Source organism: Eucalyptus grandis, chromosome 8 (assembly GCF_016545825.1).
Source record: "Eucalyptus grandis isolate ANBG69807.140 chromosome 8, ASM1654582v1, whole genome shotgun sequence".
Lineage (NCBI taxonomy): Eukaryota > Viridiplantae > Streptophyta > Magnoliopsida > Myrtales > Myrtaceae > Eucalyptus > Eucalyptus grandis.
In genome coordinates, this window is record NC_052619.1 from 38,208,391 (window position 1) to 38,228,698 (window position 20,308).

At 37.2% G+C, this 20,308-nt stretch overlaps 3 protein-coding genes across 4 annotated transcripts; all 3 read right to left on the reverse strand.

Moving 5' to 3' along the window:
* Positions 1-891: 891 nt before the first annotated feature.
* Positions 892-7,779, reverse strand: LOC120287211. The gene is made up of 2 exons (XM_039299931.1): positions 6,988-7,779; positions 892-1,035 (listed from the first exon to the last, which is right to left on the reverse strand). Exons 1-2 carry the CDS (start codon positions 7,777-7,779, stop codon positions 892-894), a joined length of 936 nt encoding a protein of 311 aa, XP_039155865.1.
* LOC104414347 lies at positions 6,819-13,422 on the reverse strand. Of its 2 annotated transcripts, none has more exons than XM_039299316.1 (3): positions 13,258-13,422; positions 10,110-10,238; positions 6,819-8,306 (listed from the first exon to the last, which is right to left on the reverse strand). In XM_039299316.1, exons 1-3 carry the CDS (start codon positions 13,279-13,281, stop codon positions 7,791-7,793), a joined length of 669 nt encoding a protein of 222 aa, XP_039155250.1. In that variant the 5' UTR covers positions 13,282-13,422; the 3' UTR covers positions 6,819-7,790. The 2 variants fall into 2 exon arrangements, with proteins under 2 accessions (XP_039155250.1, XP_039155251.1); XM_039299317.1 differs by lacking the exon at positions 13,258-13,422 and adding an exon at positions 11,381-11,931.
* A 446-nt stretch (positions 13,423-13,868) lies between these two features.
* LOC120287212 (UPF0481 protein At3g47200-like) lies at positions 13,869-14,291 on the reverse strand. The gene has a single exon (XM_039299932.1). It carries the CDS (start codon positions 14,289-14,291, stop codon positions 13,869-13,871), a length of 423 nt encoding a protein of 140 aa, XP_039155866.1.
* Between the last annotated feature and the right edge of the window lie 6,017 nt (positions 14,292-20,308).

The window sequence follows — 20,308 nt, forward strand, 5'->3', positions numbered from 1 at the left end:
ATTATTTTCGAGGAATTTCGGGGCTAAACACTGCGTGCGTTATTGGGTGTAATTGGGGCTTGGGAAACACTGAGAGAGTGTTTGAGTGACTTGAGTGTGTAATCTCCTTGTATCGCTTGATCTATAGTGAAATTCGCTGCTGCTCTCCCCGTAGACGTAGTAGGTCTTTACGACTGAACCACGTAAATCTGGTGTCCGATTTATTTTTCTTCTTCCGTCTATATTTTGTTCGATCGCTCGCCCTATCTCAACACTAAGAATTGCGCACGTTGCGTTCATATAAATGAAGACCAAACCACCTGTGTTCATCTTAGACACACAAATGGAAACACATGTTCATTTGAGTTTTTTCCGATCACGAAGGCCCTTCCCTCTTTGAACCCCACGGTTCAGTCATCGTCATCTTCCATATCTTGCAGAATTTAAAAGGACATAACCATGTCGTCCCCAAGGTTGAACCATCCTACTTCCCAAAGATACACGGTCACCAGTTGTTTCGAGGCCATTCCTCACCCGGAGCAATCGGAAAACCGTGTCACTTGGTCATCCAAGATATATCGTTGCTGTGATGAGCCACGCAGCTGTAGTTTTTTTGTCCACTCAAAGTTGTATAATTTGTATGGCTCATGCGTGCTCAGTGATATATATTGATGCCGTACGTGTTTCAGGTTGGCAAACATTTTTTTGCCCATGCATCACTTTTGGGAGGATTGCAGAGTTCGCGGACCCAGGATCTTCAAGTAAGTATTTATCAACTAGTCTTTTTCTCCATGTGTGTGAACGAAAAAGATGATGGTCATGGACGAGATCTACACTGAGCGATCGGTCCGTGCCTAGTTAAATAGATATACCAATTCCAATTTTGTGAATACACCAATACAAGCAAATCCTTTATCCCTCATCCTCATCCTCAACCGCCCCAGACCCATCAACCTTCTCGTAATTGCATACCCCGACTATGCATATCGTGCAATCTAAATCTGAGTCCAAGCGACTTCCGCCACCACCGTCAGCATCATATTGGGAATCTGCTATCTGAGTAAACAACAACAGAGGATTCGAGTTTGACCATCTGAGTAAAGCAGAGAGAGAGAGAGAGAGAGAGAGGAGCCCAGGCGGCACGGTAATGAGCTGATAGAGAGAAGAGACAGATGGTTAGGATTTGAGCGGTGGGTCGGGCAATTCCTTGAGTTAGATCTACACGTCTGTGATTAAAAAAAAAAAAAAAAAACTGGGAATGCATGCCAAGTTTTCGAACAGCAACGGCCATACCATCCTCGATAGGAAACCAAAAGCTTGTAGCTCCTTAAAGAGAGTAAAGGGGAAGCTTTGTTATCTAGAAACTACAGAATTACCAGGGTAAGTTGACTTGACCCCCTCCCCGCTTTAAATGTGCTACCATGACATCCTGCGCTTTCCCAAAATGTTTTAGAATGTTGAAAATGAGCTTCACATTTGTAAGGTCAGAACTTTTGAGGGCCGCCACAGTAATTTACCTCAAATTATGAAATATTAACAACGTTTTTGTCTTGATTATTGAATAAGGTCGTGAAAAATGAAAGAGCATGACTTAGACAGACCATAGGCGATGGGCATAATTATTAAATCTTGTTTTGTTGCAGCTTGTGTTGCGAAAGGCGCGCTCTACTGTTTAGCTGCTGCATTGACCGGTTGTTTCGGAGGAGTTTGCTGTTGCGGTTACCGTAATCGCAGAAGGATGAGGACACGACTCCAGTGGGAGCCGAAGACATGCAACGATTGTTGTGTTCATTGTTTTTGCCATTGTTGTGCTCTGTGTCAAGAATATCGTCACCTCCAAAGCCTCCGCGCCGACCCTTCCACGGGTACTAGACTATATATATAATCTCGAATTCGCTTCCAAGCTATCTTAAAGAATTGCTCGTGTAGGACCACTAATTCTAGAATCCATATTCTCGGATAAATTGATAGAATGCAGAATCTTTTTGTTGGATTCAAACTTTGCGTCTGACTACAAAAGAAACATCAAATCTGGCTTTGTTTGGCCCAAGAATTGACGGAGTGAGTAAGCATTTATTTGAATGTGGCAAATTCCGTATATAGATCACCGTATCTTCTACTCAAAGTAATTTTCTTGGCTAGCTTGTTGATGGAGTCTAACTCAATGTGCATGGGTCCAGCTCCCATGTCTTGATATCCTGTTGTCAAATATTTATAAACTTAGATCAACGGTTGTGCTTATACTTTCAGGATATATATATATATTGGGTTCTTTTGGTTCTGATATATGCAATTACCCCAAATTTTTCAGGACGGGAAGAAAATGGGCAGATGCGTAATGGCTCAATATATAAATCCTTGGAAGCGAGGCATATTTTACCCCGTTTGTTTAAACTTTATTGTACTTGAAGTATTTCACATTAGCAAGAATCCTTAAAATCCTTGGTCAAGTTGAAAATTAGCTTTGTACCCATGATATGCCCCCTTTCCATTTTTGTAGTTATCCTTAGATCCTTGGTTTAATTACACTAATATTTTGCTTACAATGCCCAATTGGTAAAAGCATATACTTAAACTACTGTAAGAAACCGTTTCTTTAGTAGCTATTCATTTTGATAGCTTACTTGGACCACTGGTGCTATTTTGAGCTTTCTCTTGGTTGCTTAAGTCGAATTGGACAAAATTTTAGGATTCTTTGTTTGTGTTCTAATCTCTCTCGATTCCTTGCCAAATCCGCAAGTGTTGACCAAGATTGATCCAAATGGAGCTTTGCTTCAACTTAGGCAAGTGATTACGAGTTCTAAATTATTCCAAATCCATTGTATACTGTCTATTGTTTTTTCTGATTCTGTTCACCAGCCCCCTCCCCCCCATATTCTGGTGTTTTTCTTGCTCTTTGGTTATGCCCTTACAAGAGTGGGTGCCTTTTTGCCTCTTCAAGATTCCTGTAAAGAGTTTTTGGTTTGTGATTAGTATTTTATTACCCTTTGATATTGTGTTTCTTACCTTTACAAGTTGTGGTTCTTCTTCTTACATGCTTATTGGAACAGATGGATTATAATTTGCATTGACAACCAAAACAAATGGTCAAACACCAAATAATAATAAAAAAATGCCGAAAGCTGCAAGGGAGGAAGTGTATTCTCGATCGGATATGAATGAAGATTCAACTAACTCCTATGAGCATACTAATCACGTGAGAAGTGCTACATGGGGTTATTATACATATTTCACACACATGTTTGCTTTTAAGACTTATTTGACCTGCTAACCTCTGGCTTCTAACTTGTAATGGATGTATTGTCTACTAATCATGTGTTGTGTCAACTAGGGGTGAGCATTGGTCTAGGGCCGACCCTGGACCGGCCCAACTCTGCTAGTCCTAGTCTAGTTCTTAGAGAGATTGGGTCGGTCCTTGGTCCTAGAATTCCTGGACCGGCATTATGTGGATCGATCCTCGGTCGTGAAAGTTCCAGGTCGGTCCAACCCGGACCCACCTTGACTATATATATATAATTTTTTTATATAGAGAAAACCTTAAAATAAATGGTGTCAACAACATTAAATGGCTCTTTAGTGAGGAGTTCAATGTAAAATTCTTTAATAACTTAGGTTTTTAATATCTTTTACAGCATCAATAGTCATAATTTACGAAGGAGGAAAATGTTTTAGTGAAGAGTCCTCACGGCATCCAAAAAGGCACATTATGACATCCTTCTCTATTATTTGTTTTCTTCTGTCTTATTTGTCATCTTAGTTTTCAATTTGCTAAAATCGAAAAAAAACTTCTTCACTCGCCTCGCTCGCTTTGGATTACTTGTGCCGCTCACCGCACAATACTCGCTTAGCTTGTTGCTCCCCGCTCGACATTCGATACTCATTATGTTTGACGCTCACCCCACTTGACCCTCTCCACTTGTCTTTCTTAGCTAATCTTGCTTATCATTGAACTCATTAGGTCAGTACGGTCTTCGGTTGCCTTTTCAAAGAGTGCAAAAAATGAAATAAAAAATTATTGGTTAGTCCTTGGTTGACCTTGAAATCGGACCAAATCTATTGGGTTAGTCTAGTCCTCAATCGCTTTTTTAAGAAGTACAAATAATGAAATAAAAAATTATTAATTGGTTTCGGGTTGACTCTGGAACTGGACCGAACCCATTGGGTCAGTCCAATCCTCAGTCCCAAAAATTGAGGACCGACACTGTGTGGGTTGGTCCTAAGGTTAGAGGGTGGACCGGCCCAACCTGGACCATGCTCACTCCTAGTGTTAATGGGTGCATTGTGCTTGGTTTGGTAGGAAGGAGAGATGTGTTGTGCAATTTGGAAAATGTTGTTACAAGGATGAATGCTTGGTGGACGTACTACCTATTGAGTCTGTGTTTAGAGATTTTAAGCTAATGCTACTTTTGTTATTAAATGCATGAAATCAAATGTGCAAAGAAAGGAGGCGAATAAACTTACCTTGCTAATTGCATATTTTGTTGGCAGACATGAATGAATGTACTTTAGACCATCCTAATAGGAATTATACCTGCATTTCTGTTATTAAATGTTGGTTGATTTCCATGAAAATTTAATGTTGTTCCGATAAGGCTTCCCATGGAACAATTGCTTCCCTCACTTGGGCTATTTTAGACAAATTTATCAGCAAAATAAAGCTGATGTTATGAAGCTCATTGGTTTGTTGTTTTCTTACAGAGTAGCATGGCCTTTCTATTAATGCAAGAGATCTTTCTCGATCAATCTCCTTGCCCCTCATTCTTTGAGAATTAGAAAGATCTTTTTCAAGTTTGAATTTGGTCATTTGAAATCTGGGTTCATCTACTTCATTTTTTTTACTTATTTTTTATTATTATTTTTCCTTCTCTTTTATTTATTTATTTTTCTTTTTCTATTTATTTTTTTATTCCCTTCCATCATTCCTTAAGTCTCATAGGTTTGATCTTGTAGAATCTAACCTGTTTTCTCATTGAGCGAAAGGTATGAAAGATTGATTTTTCGATCAAAAGTACTATGTGAGTTAAATCTTCCATTTTTTCCTCTTTCTCTATCCCTACCCTTCTAATGAGGATTATAGTGTACTAACTAAGGTGATCTCTTTCACTCTCTTTTCAGTTTATCCATCCCACAGTGAGCAATTCCCAATCACTCGAAAATAAGCTTCTCTATCCATACTTGGAAGGGATTCTACCACCTAGAAAGCACATTTCTTTGGGGAACGCAGGAACTCTTAGCTCTTACAACTAGCACGAAGGAACTCCTTTTGAAGCCTACCTTTCTGGTTATGGATTCAACCCTTTCTTTGACTTATTTTTTGCTTAATCAACTAGCTAGTAGAGGCAGAAGAAAGTAGAACCTCAATTGACGACTACAACTTACGCAAATAGATACGTAGAAGAAATTGTAAATAGGCCAGAAATAGACTTTCAAAACCTAGTTGATGGATTGGGTGTGAGAACCTGCAAACTAGAGTTTGAACGTGGGGAACTTGCTTTAGAATTCTCAAAAGGGGGAACTAAGGATTGTGCCCGTACTTAAACAATGGCTTTTCCCTACTTGATAGGAAAGGAACTAGCTGGACTTCTTCCTTTAGCGCTTGGCATCTTAACAGGACTTACTTAACGACTTCTAGCAATCTTAGTAGTACTTAAAGCTCAACAAGGAAAGAAGTATTGGAGAGTCTCTTCAAGAGATATGTCTTCAAGGAGTATTTTACGCCACGTCACCAAAGAATTCTCCCCCCTTCAACTTTGACTCTTTAGGGTCCCTGTCCCCAAAAGAAGAAGATTCAGATTAGGGCGGGAGTTAGGCAAGGGCCGTGATTGTCCCTTCTACGACTTTAACCGTTCTTTGGACCGAGGAAGACTAGGGGACTCAGTTAAAGACTACGTCTTTTTCTCTACTTCTCGTTAGGGTTCAGTATAGGGGAAAGCTTCTTCGGAACGCATGCCAGGGGATGTCTTTCTCAAGCCTTTCATTTAGTGGGAAGAACTCCCATAAAGACTTCCTTTGAGCAGTGAAGAAGTGCCATACGCCTTAGATCAGGGAATTCCTCTCCTTTTATCCTTTCAGACAGTTTCAGAGTCAGTGACAGAAGGAAGGTAGGAGAGTCACTCGACCAAGAGGGACTAGGAGAACGAGGAAAGTAGGATTGTGCAGGAAGGTAGGCTGTCCGAAGTCTCTAAAGAAAGGGGAAAAAAAGAATATCATGACTATTCGTCGACACTTATATGCTGTGTCTCTTTTCTCTTCTCATGATTTGGACTTTGTTCAGTCTTTTATATTTCGTTTGTCTTTTGTTGCCATGAATCTTTTTTGTTCCATGTTGGGTACAACAGCTTTCTCGCTAAGTGGGAGAGCGATCTCGCTTTTTTTACTAAAGCCGGGATGCTCCCTTGGGCTTTCCTTGGCCGTTGGATTGGCTGTGAAAGCTTAGCTGATCAGGAGACAGTCCAAAGGATGATTTTGATTTTGGGAGTATCCATCCTGATTCAGAGGCTGCTGGTAACATCATTTGGAGAACTTCTCCTACTATTGATGTGGATTCCATCAAATCGTTCAGAGATATGAAGCTGCTGCGTGTTCTTTTTAGTTGGAGTCCAAGTTGAATTGTGACTCTTTTTTTAGGTCAAGCATGATCAGAGAACCAGCTGGATATTTTTGTGGGAAGAAGAGACTTCGTAGGGTCATCCTATCATATCTATTGTAATCATCTAAGTTGGTTGTACCTCTTATTTCTTTTCGTTTTGAACCATATACCAACTTGGTTGCTAATGTCCTGTTGGTTCTATCGTAATCATCTCGTTCCAAATGAAGAGAGGTTTGTGGACCTCATTTAAAGCATAAATACTTTTCACTATCTTTCTTCAAGCACATGTGGTTCGTCCTCATTAAAAAACCAAGATAATACTATTGGCTATAGAACAAAAGTAAATTGTCCAGGGGAAATATATGAACCAGCATTGATCACATTTAACTTAACTTTACCTAAGAAAGAATAGTAAATACTGTTTGTGCTGCTGTGAGAAGGAGCAACACGATGGCTGCGAGAATGGACAAGAAAGCCCAAGGACTATGGAAATATTCCCTCCTTAGTTTCGCCATCCAGACGTTCCACCTCTTGTCACAATGCACATTCAGATTTTGGAAGATCTCAGAGTAATAGGAATTGGATACAGTAACGTAGTCACCTATCCTGTTGAACATCTGCGCAACCACCTCATCATCGCCCAAATTGTTCTTAATAATCCCTACGCGGCGAAGCAGCTCGACGTCCTTTGAAGAGTTTATGAGGCTATCCATGAAGACAACATAATCCGTAAAGTAGTTGATGTTTCTCCTTCGACGATACTGCTCGAATGCGACCAGGTTTCGAAATTTTGATTCGGTGCGGTCTCCTATTTTCAAGACTGGTATTTGGAGTGTCCCATTCTCGAATTTGATGTCGCTCAGTTTGTCCCCTTGCGCAGCCTTAAACCTGACTCCTGACTCCCTCAGCTCCGTCGCCGAGAATTTAACTGTTTTGCGTGTTGGCGGGGGCGTTTCAAGTGGCAGGGGCGTTTCAGGCAAGCTAGAAGTGTGCCACGTGTGATATAGATGCAGAAGATGCTTTGTCTCCTCGCCAATCGTCCAATTTTGGGTGGGGCCTCCGAAGTACACGCTGGCGGCAAGGCCGAACTCAATATGGTTGTCCGGTTCTTCAGTCAGGTCATATAGCTTGCTCAAGACGAAAAGTGGGAGTTGGTTCTCTAGCAGCAGTAAATCGCGCCTAATGCTGTTGTGAATCCCCCATTCATGCATAGGCAAGTCGCCTATGCTGTTATGAAGCCCCCATTCATGCATAAGCTAATTTGAATCCCCAATTCATTGAGCATACGCGAGAAGCCAATCACTTCAATTACCCTTTCAAAGTGCCGACGGAACACCTCAATGATGAAACAGCCATCAATGAGCATCATCGCAAGAAACTTTTCTTGGGAGAGGTCAACGGTGTCCGCATAGCAATTACGCGCCTGCTGTTCCAGTTCCCTGAGAGTCGGCATATACCTGTCGATGCCCTCCTCCTTGTTCCTCTCAAGCACTTGCTGCAGGCATCGCAGTTTTTGCACCTCCATAGATTTGAACTTGTCATTTCCATGGTGATAAGGGCCGATGGCTAGAATCTCTGGGTCATAGGCTTTCTCGTTGACTTCACGCAATTGATGACGAACCCTAAATATACTATGCTCTGGCGAAGTGGGAGGCATACTGCAAAGCATACTCTCGATGTGTATTGAGACATGATCTTGCACCATGGAACGATCATAGATCCCAGCATGCTGTATTGGCTACAACATAATTCATGTGATAATAAGCACGGAGTAAAGCAAGATGATGGTTTTTCATGTTCTTAAAATGGTTCTTCATGTGCTTCCCTTTCATTAAGGGCTACTTACGAAAAATGTCCTTGTACATACTCTTGCCAATTTTTGATTTTGGTCATCATACTATTTTTTGGGAAACATACGACCCTTAAACTAATCTCCAAACATCCTCATCCTCCCCTTCCCCCCACCCCTGGGGGGAATAAATTTTCAGGACTAATTCTGCATTTCCGTGCAATTATTAATGGAAAATGCTAACTCAACACCGGAGTTGAACATGTGGAGCTGGCATCGAATTTAAACAAATCAATATATTAGGAAAAATTACAAAAAAAGGGAAATTCATTTCAAGTCGAAGTTCAAAACTGAATGATGAATAGATTTGGCTGCGGAAATGCTCAAATGTAGTAATTTTTTCCTATTTTGCTGGTTATCAGTAAAAATTACTCGAATGTTTTTCTTATTTTGAAAAGTGAAAAATTTTCCCTTATTTTAAAAGATTTTTTCTTGTTGATGGAAAATACTTTCCCTAATCAGTTTATTTTCTGTGAAATGAATACAGAAAAATTCAAAAAATGATGTTTTGGAAGTTATTTTTCACAAAATAAACAGAGCTTAAAAGGAGAGAAGACTAAGAAGACTTAGGAAAACGTCGAATTGACTCAGTCAATTAACTTCGCAAGTCTTTCCACAAGTCGCATTAGTAATTAATGTAGTCCATTTTTGTGTGCTGAGCTTTTTAGCGGCGCAGTTTTCACGTCAACAAAAGTCATTTAGGAGAAGCACTACCATTTCAAATAATAAAAATAAAAAATACGTTAGTTATAAGTTTTGCACGGATATTTTTCAAGCCCTGTTACCGGCTTTACCTAGTCTTTCCTAGGTGTCAGCCTTTCTCACTACCCAAGCGGGTTCTCCCCTCAGGTCTATCCTCAAGCTGGCAGGAGCAATTTAAGCCTTGTTCTTATGGATTTTATAGGGCCAAGGACTTCGGCCCAAACCGTTTTATTCGAGACGGTACTCTAGGTGGTACTTAAGGTCCCCACCAGGACCCTCACAGCTGCTGGGGCCGCAGCGCACCTGCGCCCCGACTGGGTCAGCTGACAACCCCTCATGCAGGGATTGTCCCTTCATTCCCGGCACAGCTACCGGAGCAGTTTAAGGACTTACTCAGGTTCAATAGTCCATTTTTGTGTGCTGAGCTTTTTAGCGGTGTAGTTTTCACATCAACAAAAGTCATTTAGGAGAAGCACTACCATTTCAAATAATAAAAATAAAAAATACGTCAGTTATAAGTTTTGCACGTGGTGATTCGTATGAACATAGTGAGAGGTATACATAAGGCATACAGAGAGGCCATATTGGCAAAATGGATAACGAGTTAACACTAGGGATAAATGATACCAAAATCCTTACAGATTCCACCTGGAATCTGAAATTTGGAACCTACCCTTGGTACAGGTTCCTCATTTTTTTAGAATCTGAAACCTACCCGTCAGAATTTGGAACCTGAAACCTACCCTATTATAAGTTCTAGGGTTGGTTCCAAGTTCTAACAAATTCTTTCATTTTTATTTTTTTAGTTAAGCAAAATGAAAATGAACGCAACAAGGTACCATTAGCAACACCGTGCTTATATACAAACCCACAATGAATGTACTTCACTTGATATGTTTTTCCATTCTCATATTTGATTCTCATATAATGATTCTAACAATCGAATATATATATATTTCTTCTCACGAGGAATAAATGAGAACTAAGTACCTCATTTGTCACACTCATGGTAGGAGATGGCTCTTCTTCACTTTCATTGTTCAATAAATTCAATTCCGTGATCGAAGTCGACTCCTCAAATTCATCCTCCTCCATTGACATGTTATCTTGATATGTCAACTTCACATATACATAACAACAAATGAATATAATTAGAAATTTCAGAACAAAAATCAAACATTTACAAAATAACAAAACAAATTCAAGCTAAGGACAAGAACATAAACAAATTTCTTTCCATTAACAGTCTTTCCTCTTCTCTCATTCTTTAGAAAATCAGCATTGAGCATAATTAGACAAGAACATAGCCTTATGGATGGCGGCCTAATCACACTAATTGTCGTGTTTATAAAATGCCAAGAGCAGAACATTAAAATGATTTCATCTATGTTTTCTTTTTATGGTTCCCAACACAACATGTGCTTGCTAAAGTAGCAATTATTATGAATGCCATTACTAATGAACTATAGGGATAGGTTACGTGCTGTGAATAACCGCATGGACCCTTTTCAGAACAAACCATCCAAAGACTCAGGTCAAAGTCGAAGGAATATTTAAGTGCAGTTTCAATGAGAAACCTTGCCATTTCAAGCTACAGTTTTGTATATTTGTACGAATATAAAACACAACTATTGCTCTGTCATTCGACATACTCCTCCAAGAGCCATATCTCACTGCTTTTGCCATAAAAATTCAATCGCCAGATAGCAATGATTAATGCAAAAACTCGCCTATCCAACCTCACTATTGACATCCCAAGTGCAGAATAACACGCTAGAACCATAGACAAAGGACACTACCGTCTAATTTTCAGTAAGCCGCAATTCAACAACATCAACCTCTTCAATTCAACTCCAAACTCAATCATGCACCAAACTCTAATCTTTGAATGTAAAAGCTATCTAGCAACAGTTGATCAAACCAAAATGGAGAGGAAATAAACAATCAAATCAAACGACCGAATGACATATAAACAAAACAGGCATAGGATCATTTCAAATGATTTTCATCTTTGTTTTCTTTTTATGCATGCAACTCACTGGCTTCCCCATTTTATCTAATATTCATATCCGAATCAAACTAGAACACTAATCTATCTCTAATGAAATTGAAGCACAACGTGCACAGTCCTGAATCAATTACTCCATAGAAACCCATTAATACCCGTACATATCGCATGAATCGAATACGACAGTCCTATAAACTCGACAAAACATATTGAAATCCCTTGAAACAAGTAACAACCGCACTGCAAGACACACCACATAGATCGGATCTAAGTACGCAAATTCTATGGCCCGCCCTATCCTGACAGCCGGACGCTACATTCATGCCAGTTTTCACTTTGCTTTCCCCTCTGTCTGTTGCGAAGAGGAGGATATGAAATCAACCAACACCCTTAAACCCAACAACAATCATGTCCGCAGCAAACCAAGAGAAGCCCAGAACTAAGCCCCAATCTGGCATGCGTGCAAACTTCGACAGCTGGATGATGGTCGCTGTAGTGAGAGAGAGAGAAACAGAGGGATTTCGCCAAACTCGTTGGGCCTGAGCTGCGGCCGACGACCGCAAACGAAGGGCTCGGCGATGATAGAGAGGAAACAAATGGAGTCGAAGGGCTCAGTGTAGGGCTCAACATCGTGGAAGGGCTCAACGTCTTGGAATGGAAGACAGATTCGAAATGAGAAGTGGAAAGAAAAGGGAAGTGACTCGAAATGAGAAGTGGAAAGAAAAGGGAAGTGACTCGGGAAATGGAGGGGAAATAATTTTGGATTTCGGATTCCCGGACCCGTTCCCTTTTGGTTTTGGTTCCGGTTCCTAACTGGGGACTGAACCGAGAACCGGTGGTTCCAATAAAACCGGAACCGGGAACCGAATTGGACCCACCGGTTCGATTCTCCGGTTCCCGGTTCTACCCAGGAACCATGCTCACTAGTTAACACGACTATATATACGCTTCTCATTAGATCATTGTATGAGCGCCATACATAACTTTTGACATTTTTAATGTTCTTTAGACGATTATTTTACATGTGCTTCCCTTTGATTAAGGGCAACTTACAAAGACTGTCCTCTTATGATATTTCAATTTTCACTTTTGGTCATCACATTACTTTTCATGACACATATGATCCCTAAATTAATTTCTTAAATTTAGTAGAAAGAAAACTAATTTCCAAACAAATTTCAGGATGAGTTTCGCATTTTTGTGAGAATATCGACGGAACGCAAATGAAGCACCGCGGTGTGGACATTTAATATAAACAAATAAACAAATGGATAGTTGAGGAAAAATTACAAACCCCGCGCTAATTCTCCTTATATAATTTTGCTCCGAGAATAAATTAACAGCTGTACGGGCTTTTTGCTTTTGAGCTTAAGAGAACCTCCTTTTTCTCTCTGGAAAAGTTTTGAGGATATGAGTCCCCACATTTCATCTCTCCAGCCACTGAGCGAGCAAGGACAATCTTTTAGCCATTAAAATGTGGATTTTAAATTTATTTTGTCTGTTCTTATTGTGAGCTACTTGCCATAGATGTTGACGCCGTGAGAACCGCATTGAATAATTATAGACTTCATAAGAAGAATAATTGGAACGAAATTGAACCAAGATAAAATACAGAGATATCATCAAACGCAATGGGAACTGAGGATTTGAGGTTATAGAAGGTGAGACAAGCTTCTAGCTAAATAACATATAAATGACTATTAAAAAGAAAAATTATACTTAAGAATATAAGGAATTTTTGGACCTAGGGAGGCAAGGCCTTCACTAGCCCGGTAGCCCCCTAGGGCCGGTGCTGATTTAACGGCAGACATAAGTCCAGAAATTATGTTTGATTACCCCTCTCTAGAAGGGTGAAAGCAATCGGTAACTGAATCAGGAGAAGACAAAATCGATGCACGAGCGATTTTTTCTTATTGAGACGCGTCAGTTAACGTAATTTCGGCCCCTAAATAAGATCTAATGTGTATGATTTAATTTAATAGTTCCCGGAATCATGTTAACTAATGGGCCATAATTTGGAATTAAAAGAAATGGTCTCATCCTTCAACTTTATGTTTTTTTTTTCCCTCAATGTGAATAATTACAACAGTCAAGGATCAGAAAAACAAAAGGGAAATTCGTAAGACTTACTTGATTACGATGATGGTTGCTCATTCTTCTCGCCAAGCTAGACCAGCCACTATCACGTAGTAGCCAGTTCTCCTCTTTTTGTGGGACTGCTTTTCAGTGAAGTAGAGATAAAATGAGACTGCTGCATACACCAACCATTTATACAAAATCCCGACGGTGGAGGGTACTCCAATAAATTGGATGAAGATGCAAAGGTCTCAGAAAGACTAAGAAAGAAGCGCCAAATATTGACTTAAGGAGAAAGGCGGATAAAATCATCCACAAGTCGCGTATGTGAAAACGGACCATTTCAGGAAACTTCATGAAACACGTGGAAGGAGTCCTGCGTGAAAGAGCCCTACGTTCTACCTGCCCAGCTGGAAATCAGAATTGCCTTCATGGGAGAGACAACTTGTACAATTGTGATAAATGCAAATATAAAGATGCTGGCCCAATTCTCTAGATTGGTGCGGTCAAACAATGCGTCGAGAGATTATTAAATTAAGAGTTGAAAGTTACATATTAAGATTTTAACAGCTGCATGTAAAATGTTCTAGGTATTTCAATAAACTATGAGAAATATACGAACTAGCATTAATCACATTTATTTTTGCTTTCTGTAAGAAAGAATACTAAATTATGATGTTTACTAGAATGGACCAGAAAGCCCAAGGACTAAGGAAATATTCCCACCTTCGTTTTGCCATCCAAACATTCCACCTCTTGTTATAATATGCATTCACGTTTTTGAAGATCTCAGAGTAAAAGAAATTGGATAGCGTGAGGTAGTCACCTGTCTTGTTGATCACATGTGCGACAACCTCGTCATTGCCCAAGTAGTTCTTGATAATCCCTTCGTGGCGGAGCACCTCGACGTCCTTTGAAGAGTTTATGAGGCAATCCATGAAGGTCACATAATCTGTAAAGTACTTGATGCCTCTACCTTGACGATGCTGCTCATACATGATTAGGTTTTGAAATTGTGACTCGGTGTGGTCCCGTACACTCAAGACCGGTATCTCTAGTTTCCCATTCTTGAATATGATGTCTTTCATGTGTCGCCCTCACACTGCCTTTCATGAAATTCGTTGCATGTCTAATTCCATTTGTTATTCAGCATGACGATCATTCACTTCTTTACTTCTTTTGCAACATCTCATATACAACCAATTGTATTTGGTTCTGCAGAGTTGTAAGACACGAAAGCACACCTAAAATCTCAATAGCTAGAATAAAGACTGCATATAAACAAGTTTTACGCACCTAATTTGGATTATCATTCTTGATGTGGAATAGCAATGATCCAAACTCAAGAATTTCTCCTCAACTGTCATCTATATCATTGGCTCAAGGGGACGGCCCCTTACCCTTAACGATTAATAAACGCTCATTTATAAGGATAATTGTGCGTGTTAGGGTTAAAGGAGATACTTGAGCACTATTTATAGAATTTCCAATTAAACTCTCTCATTACGGGCCGAGCTCAACTTGGCCCACACTAACGTGTCTCATATTAGACTAATTAAGAAACTTTCTATCTCATCTTAAACAAATTCCGTAAAATGGTAAATTATAATATCAATTAATGTAGCCCACGTTAAGAAAACTCTCATATTCTTGCACTTGAGCTATATTAATTGAAATTGTATTATTTGTACAGTCCTTGATCTAGAGATAATTCTTAATAGTCAACTATCCCATAAATTCTCAAACACCAAATCATTGTGGTAACTATATGTATACACATAGAGTCTTCCATGGTCATGAGTGCTTTTTAATTTTATTGATTTGTATTCAATATGGTAATGTAGCAAATGGATAACACCTCACATAAAAAGTAATACCTTATGTGTTATCTCATTTGTCGGTCAACATTCTATTACCTTAAGTGTCATAAAAACCTATGTCACTAGAGAATATCTTTACGGTTCAATGAGCCCACATATGTCTTGTCCTTACAGTTAACTTTTCTTTATGCGTAACAAGACATATGCTCAAAACTAATAACCAGATGCTCCTAGCCTTCACTTAAGATTTATACAATACCTTGAAATTTTTAGTTATATGTATTCAATAAAATAACAATAAGTTTACAAGTACTTTGTTAAATGCAAAAGTTGATATATATTATAACATTACTAAATGTCACAAACATAGATATAAACTTTATTAGAGCAAAACCGAAACAACTTCCACTAAACAACGGTATCCCATGATGCTCTTAAGCCTATGTTAATGATATATTGTTTAAGAATACAAGGATGAAGGCCTATAGTTAGTAGATCTCTAACCATATCATCTATGTAAATATACTTTATTGTAACATCAACATATGTTTAGACTTCTTAAGACCTTCATTGTTGTTAATAAACAATATTGCAGAGTTATTATCTCAATACAACCGTATGGGTCTATCCATAAAGTCGAATATGCTCAACTCCCTAATGAGATTCGGGAGCCTAATAAACTGAGTAACCGTTGAAAAGCATGCTAAAAACTCCGCTTACATGGTAAAGAATGATATAGATTTTTATTTACTGTACCTTCTGATAATATAAAGATGTGTTATATTGTTGACTTCATGTCATTTAACAACCAACAAAGTTTACATTAAAGTACCTTACTAGCTGTAAGGCTTGAATATGTCTGTAAATTAACATATAATCTTTTATCCTTTTTAAGTACCTTAAAAGCTTATTGACAGTAACCTAGTGATCGTGTCTTGGATTTAACTAATATGTGCCTACAAGTCCTGTCATAAAGATGATGTTTAGTCTAGTGTACATCCTTTAATTGGGTTTCAAGATCATTGGCACAAGGTACATCATTTAATTGGGTTTTCTTAGTGTCTAAATAAGGATAATGTGACAGATTCAGTTCATTACTCTTAAAATAGGAGTAATTCCCGACTTACAGTGATGTATATTGAATCTTTGCAAAATACGATAAGCAAATGTCCTCTGAGATAAACTCAATATATGATGAGAATAATCTTTACAAATTTCAGTACCAAGGACAAAAGACTCATCATCAAGGTCCTCCACGTCAATTTTTTTTAATAATATCTTATTTGTCTCATGTAATAATTTAAGATCACTGCTTGCAAGCAAGATATTATGTACATATATTGTAAGAAAAATAAATTTCCTCTTACTAACCTTGTAGTATATACACTGATTTGCTTTATTCTCAAATGAACGAAGTGATAATATTATGAAACTTTAATAACATTGTCTAAAAACTTGCTTGAGGTCATGAATAAAACTTTTCAGTCTACACACAAATTTATCTGAATCATTTGGTACAAAACCTTTGGATTGTATCATAGAGACTTTGTTATCAGAGTATCCATATAGAAAGATAGTTTTAACATCCATTTGGTGTAACTTCATATCAAAATGAGCTACTTATGCCATGTTCACTCTGAAAGAATATTTTAAAAAGACCAAAAAAAAAAATAAAAAAATTCTCCATTATCCACCCCTTCTTTCTAAGTGAAATCCTTGGCTACCAATTTGGCTTTAAACCCCCCAATCTTTCTTCGGAGTCATTTTTAATCATATACACCCATTTGCAGCTGATAAGCTCGTGACCTTCAGGAAACTCAATAAGTTCCCATACACTATTATGTTCCATAGATTGCATATCGTTTTTCATTGCATCTAATCTTAGATATGATTGAGAACAAGAAACAATATCTATATAAGTCATTGGATTGACCATGCGGCAAATATCGAAGTCATGCTCTCACATATAGACTATATGTTTAATGATATAATTGATCGTTTCTCGTTAACAGATAGTATGAGTGGAGCTATAACCACTTCATCTGACACCTGAGAGGCTTGAGAAACTTCATCGGGAACTATTTCAATAACAGTATCCTAAACTTTAACAAGCTTAATCTTTGGTATAGAAAGCTCTACAATTGTTTGTATAGGCAAAGACAAAAATACAGTGATTTCCACAGTAATATTATGTTTAATAGTTTGAGAGGAGTTATCCTCTACGACTACATCGAATTCCAAAAACTTTACCGTTTGTAATTTCACAATCCTTGTACCTTCATTAAGGTCATAAAATCGATACCCCATTGAATGATCTAGGTTAGATATGAAATAATACCGAGTGATTCTGGATTCCTATTTACTTAATGTTGGATTATATAACCTCACTTATGCAAGACATCCCTAAATTTTAAGATGATTCAAGTTAATTTTCATCTAGTCCATAACTTAAAATGAGTCAAGGAACAATTTTGGTGGAAACACGATTTTATATGTGAAAAGATCGATTTTAAAGCGTCATCCCATAGAAAACCGAATAAATTAATCCTACTAATCATACTCCTCATAATCTTCAGAAGGGTGAATATTGCGTCTTTCAACCACACCATTATATTCAGGATTTTTGGGTATAGTAAATTAAGTTACCATCCCAGAATCCTATGAATATTTGACAAATGACTCTTTAAGCTATCTAACATTGTCATACTTGCCAAAATACTCAACACTACAGCCAAGTCTGACAATTTTTAAAACTTATCCCAACTAATTTTTTCGATTTTAGTCCCAAAAAAAAAAAAATTATTTATCCACAAATTTAGGCTTTATCCTCAATCAAGTACAAAAAAAATAGTCGTCAATGACTGTGTTGAAATAAACATTTCTACATAACGTTACCATATAAGGTCCACTAAAATTAATATGAATGACCTCCAATAGGTTAGAACTTTAGACTGCAGTTTTATTATTTATCATAGTCGTCTCATTTCTACAATAGTCTACGCAAGTGTTTAGGTAATTTTAAAGAGTAGATAGAATGTTAATATTATTAGCATTTCTACTCTTTCTTTAAACATTAATGTATGGGATTATTCCTTAGGCAAAAGTCTTTTAGAAATAGCATTTTCAATTGTATATGCGATGTATATATCATTGGGAGTTAAACACAATTTGTACAATTCATTGGACATAATGTATTACTCAACCTTATTTGAATTAAAGAACACAAAAAATAACTTCTTTTTTTAATTTCAAAAACTAGCTATATATATTCATACATAATATGGAAACTAAGTTCCATCACAAAGAAGGTATATAAAATGTGTTTCTCAACATCGGATTAAAAATAAAATCTAGAATTAAAATGATATCTCTAATGAACTCAACGTCAACTTTGTCGTTGTTTTCCACGGTGAGCTATTATTCATCATGATTTGACTTCCTTAGATTTATGAATCTCTGTATGGTAAACATGACAAATTTATTGAACCACTATCTACCCACCATGTACTAGAAGGGCTTATGATAAGTATTGGATTCATAAACAATGCCAAAGAATCATTACCTACTGGCTCATGCTTGGATAACCAAAATTTTGTATATTTACCACAATCTATTTTGATGTGGTCTTTCTTCTTTAAAAATAAAAATAAAAAAAGCAACGGTCTCCATACCTTGAAGGATGTTTTCTTAGGACCCGGATTGTCAGAATGATTGGTAGTTTCGTGAGTTCCTTTATGAGTATAATTTTTATATTTCAAATCTACCATCCTTAGAATGTAATCTCTAATTTCATCAGAACCATCATACCTTATGTTGAAAAGTCATTGTAGATGTGTCCTAATTTTGGCATTAGATAATACATAATTTTAAGCTATCAAAGCTTTTATCATCCTTTTTAACAGTGCAGTCAGTTAGTAAGTCATTTTCGAGTGTTCTTGAATGGAATGCTTCATGAATAATAGGCAAATCCAATTACTTTTTTCTCAAAAAAAAAAAAAAATCTTTCCATTACTTGAAGTTTGAACCGGTAAGAACCTCAATAGTAATTGAGTTATTAATTACAGGTAAGATGAATAAAATAACAAATAATGTATAATTAGTATCATATGAGTAATTTGTAATTTGAAGACATATAAGTACACATCCAGAGAGTTACATGCATCATCACAAAATTACTTTTGGGCAGAATAAATGACATGTATTTGTGTACTCCTCATATGACAACGGCCATGAGAATATATTCCAACCTTTATGAATACATCACTTTTAGGTGTATGAATTTCTAAGATTAGTCACTCCTCCACCATACTGTTATGTATTTATCCATGAACTAATACACAATCATCTCCTTTGAGAGTATGACCACGCATTAGAATATGAGACATCTCATTATTATATGAGATCAATAATTCTCAAATCCAATCAAGTGTGTCACTTTAGCAGTCACAATTCAATTGAATCTTCGAAACACTCTTATACCAAAGATATAAACTTTATTTCTTGCATACATCATATATGTGATTTTCACCTTTGTGACATGGATAATTTGTCACTAAAATCACATGTCATGCCAATTATATATCTCCATTTAATGATATATGTTGAATCTTATTAATGAATCAATGCTCTACACATTTTTTATGTGAAGATATTCATGTGAGTTTGCACTTGTATTTCCAAAAGCATAGGAAAGTAGAGAAAAAAAATGCAGAAATACCCTAAAAATACCAACAAAAAAAAACACATGTATTTAAGGTTTCATACATATTTCCACATCTATAAAATTACGCTTATACAATAAGTAGGTGCACTTATCCCATATAAAGGAAAGTTTTTATTTGTCACTTGCCATTAATGGTGAGTTCATTTTTTCGAGTTAGTTACTCCTATTCAGCCTATACCCAATATGCAAATAAAACTCATGCATAAGAATTTTTTTTTCTGCATTAATGATGTCTACTAGATGGAAATTATTGGGGTAATGCCAGAGAATACTACCTTTCGATAGAATATATTATAATGTATTTTTCCTAATATCTAATCCAATAGGAGAAATAGAGAGTAATCTTTAAAAAAAAAAAAATTCAAATTTTCATTTCCAAACTTCTTGACCTATACATATTTTCTTGATATATAAACATTCTATGCTTTATTTGTTTTACTTGAAATCTGAGCAAGAAGAAGTTCACTCATCATGTTCATTATGAAGTCACTTTACGTAGACTTGGGAAAATTCTTGCACATTTCTCATTAGTGGAACCAAAGATCATGTCATTTACATAAGT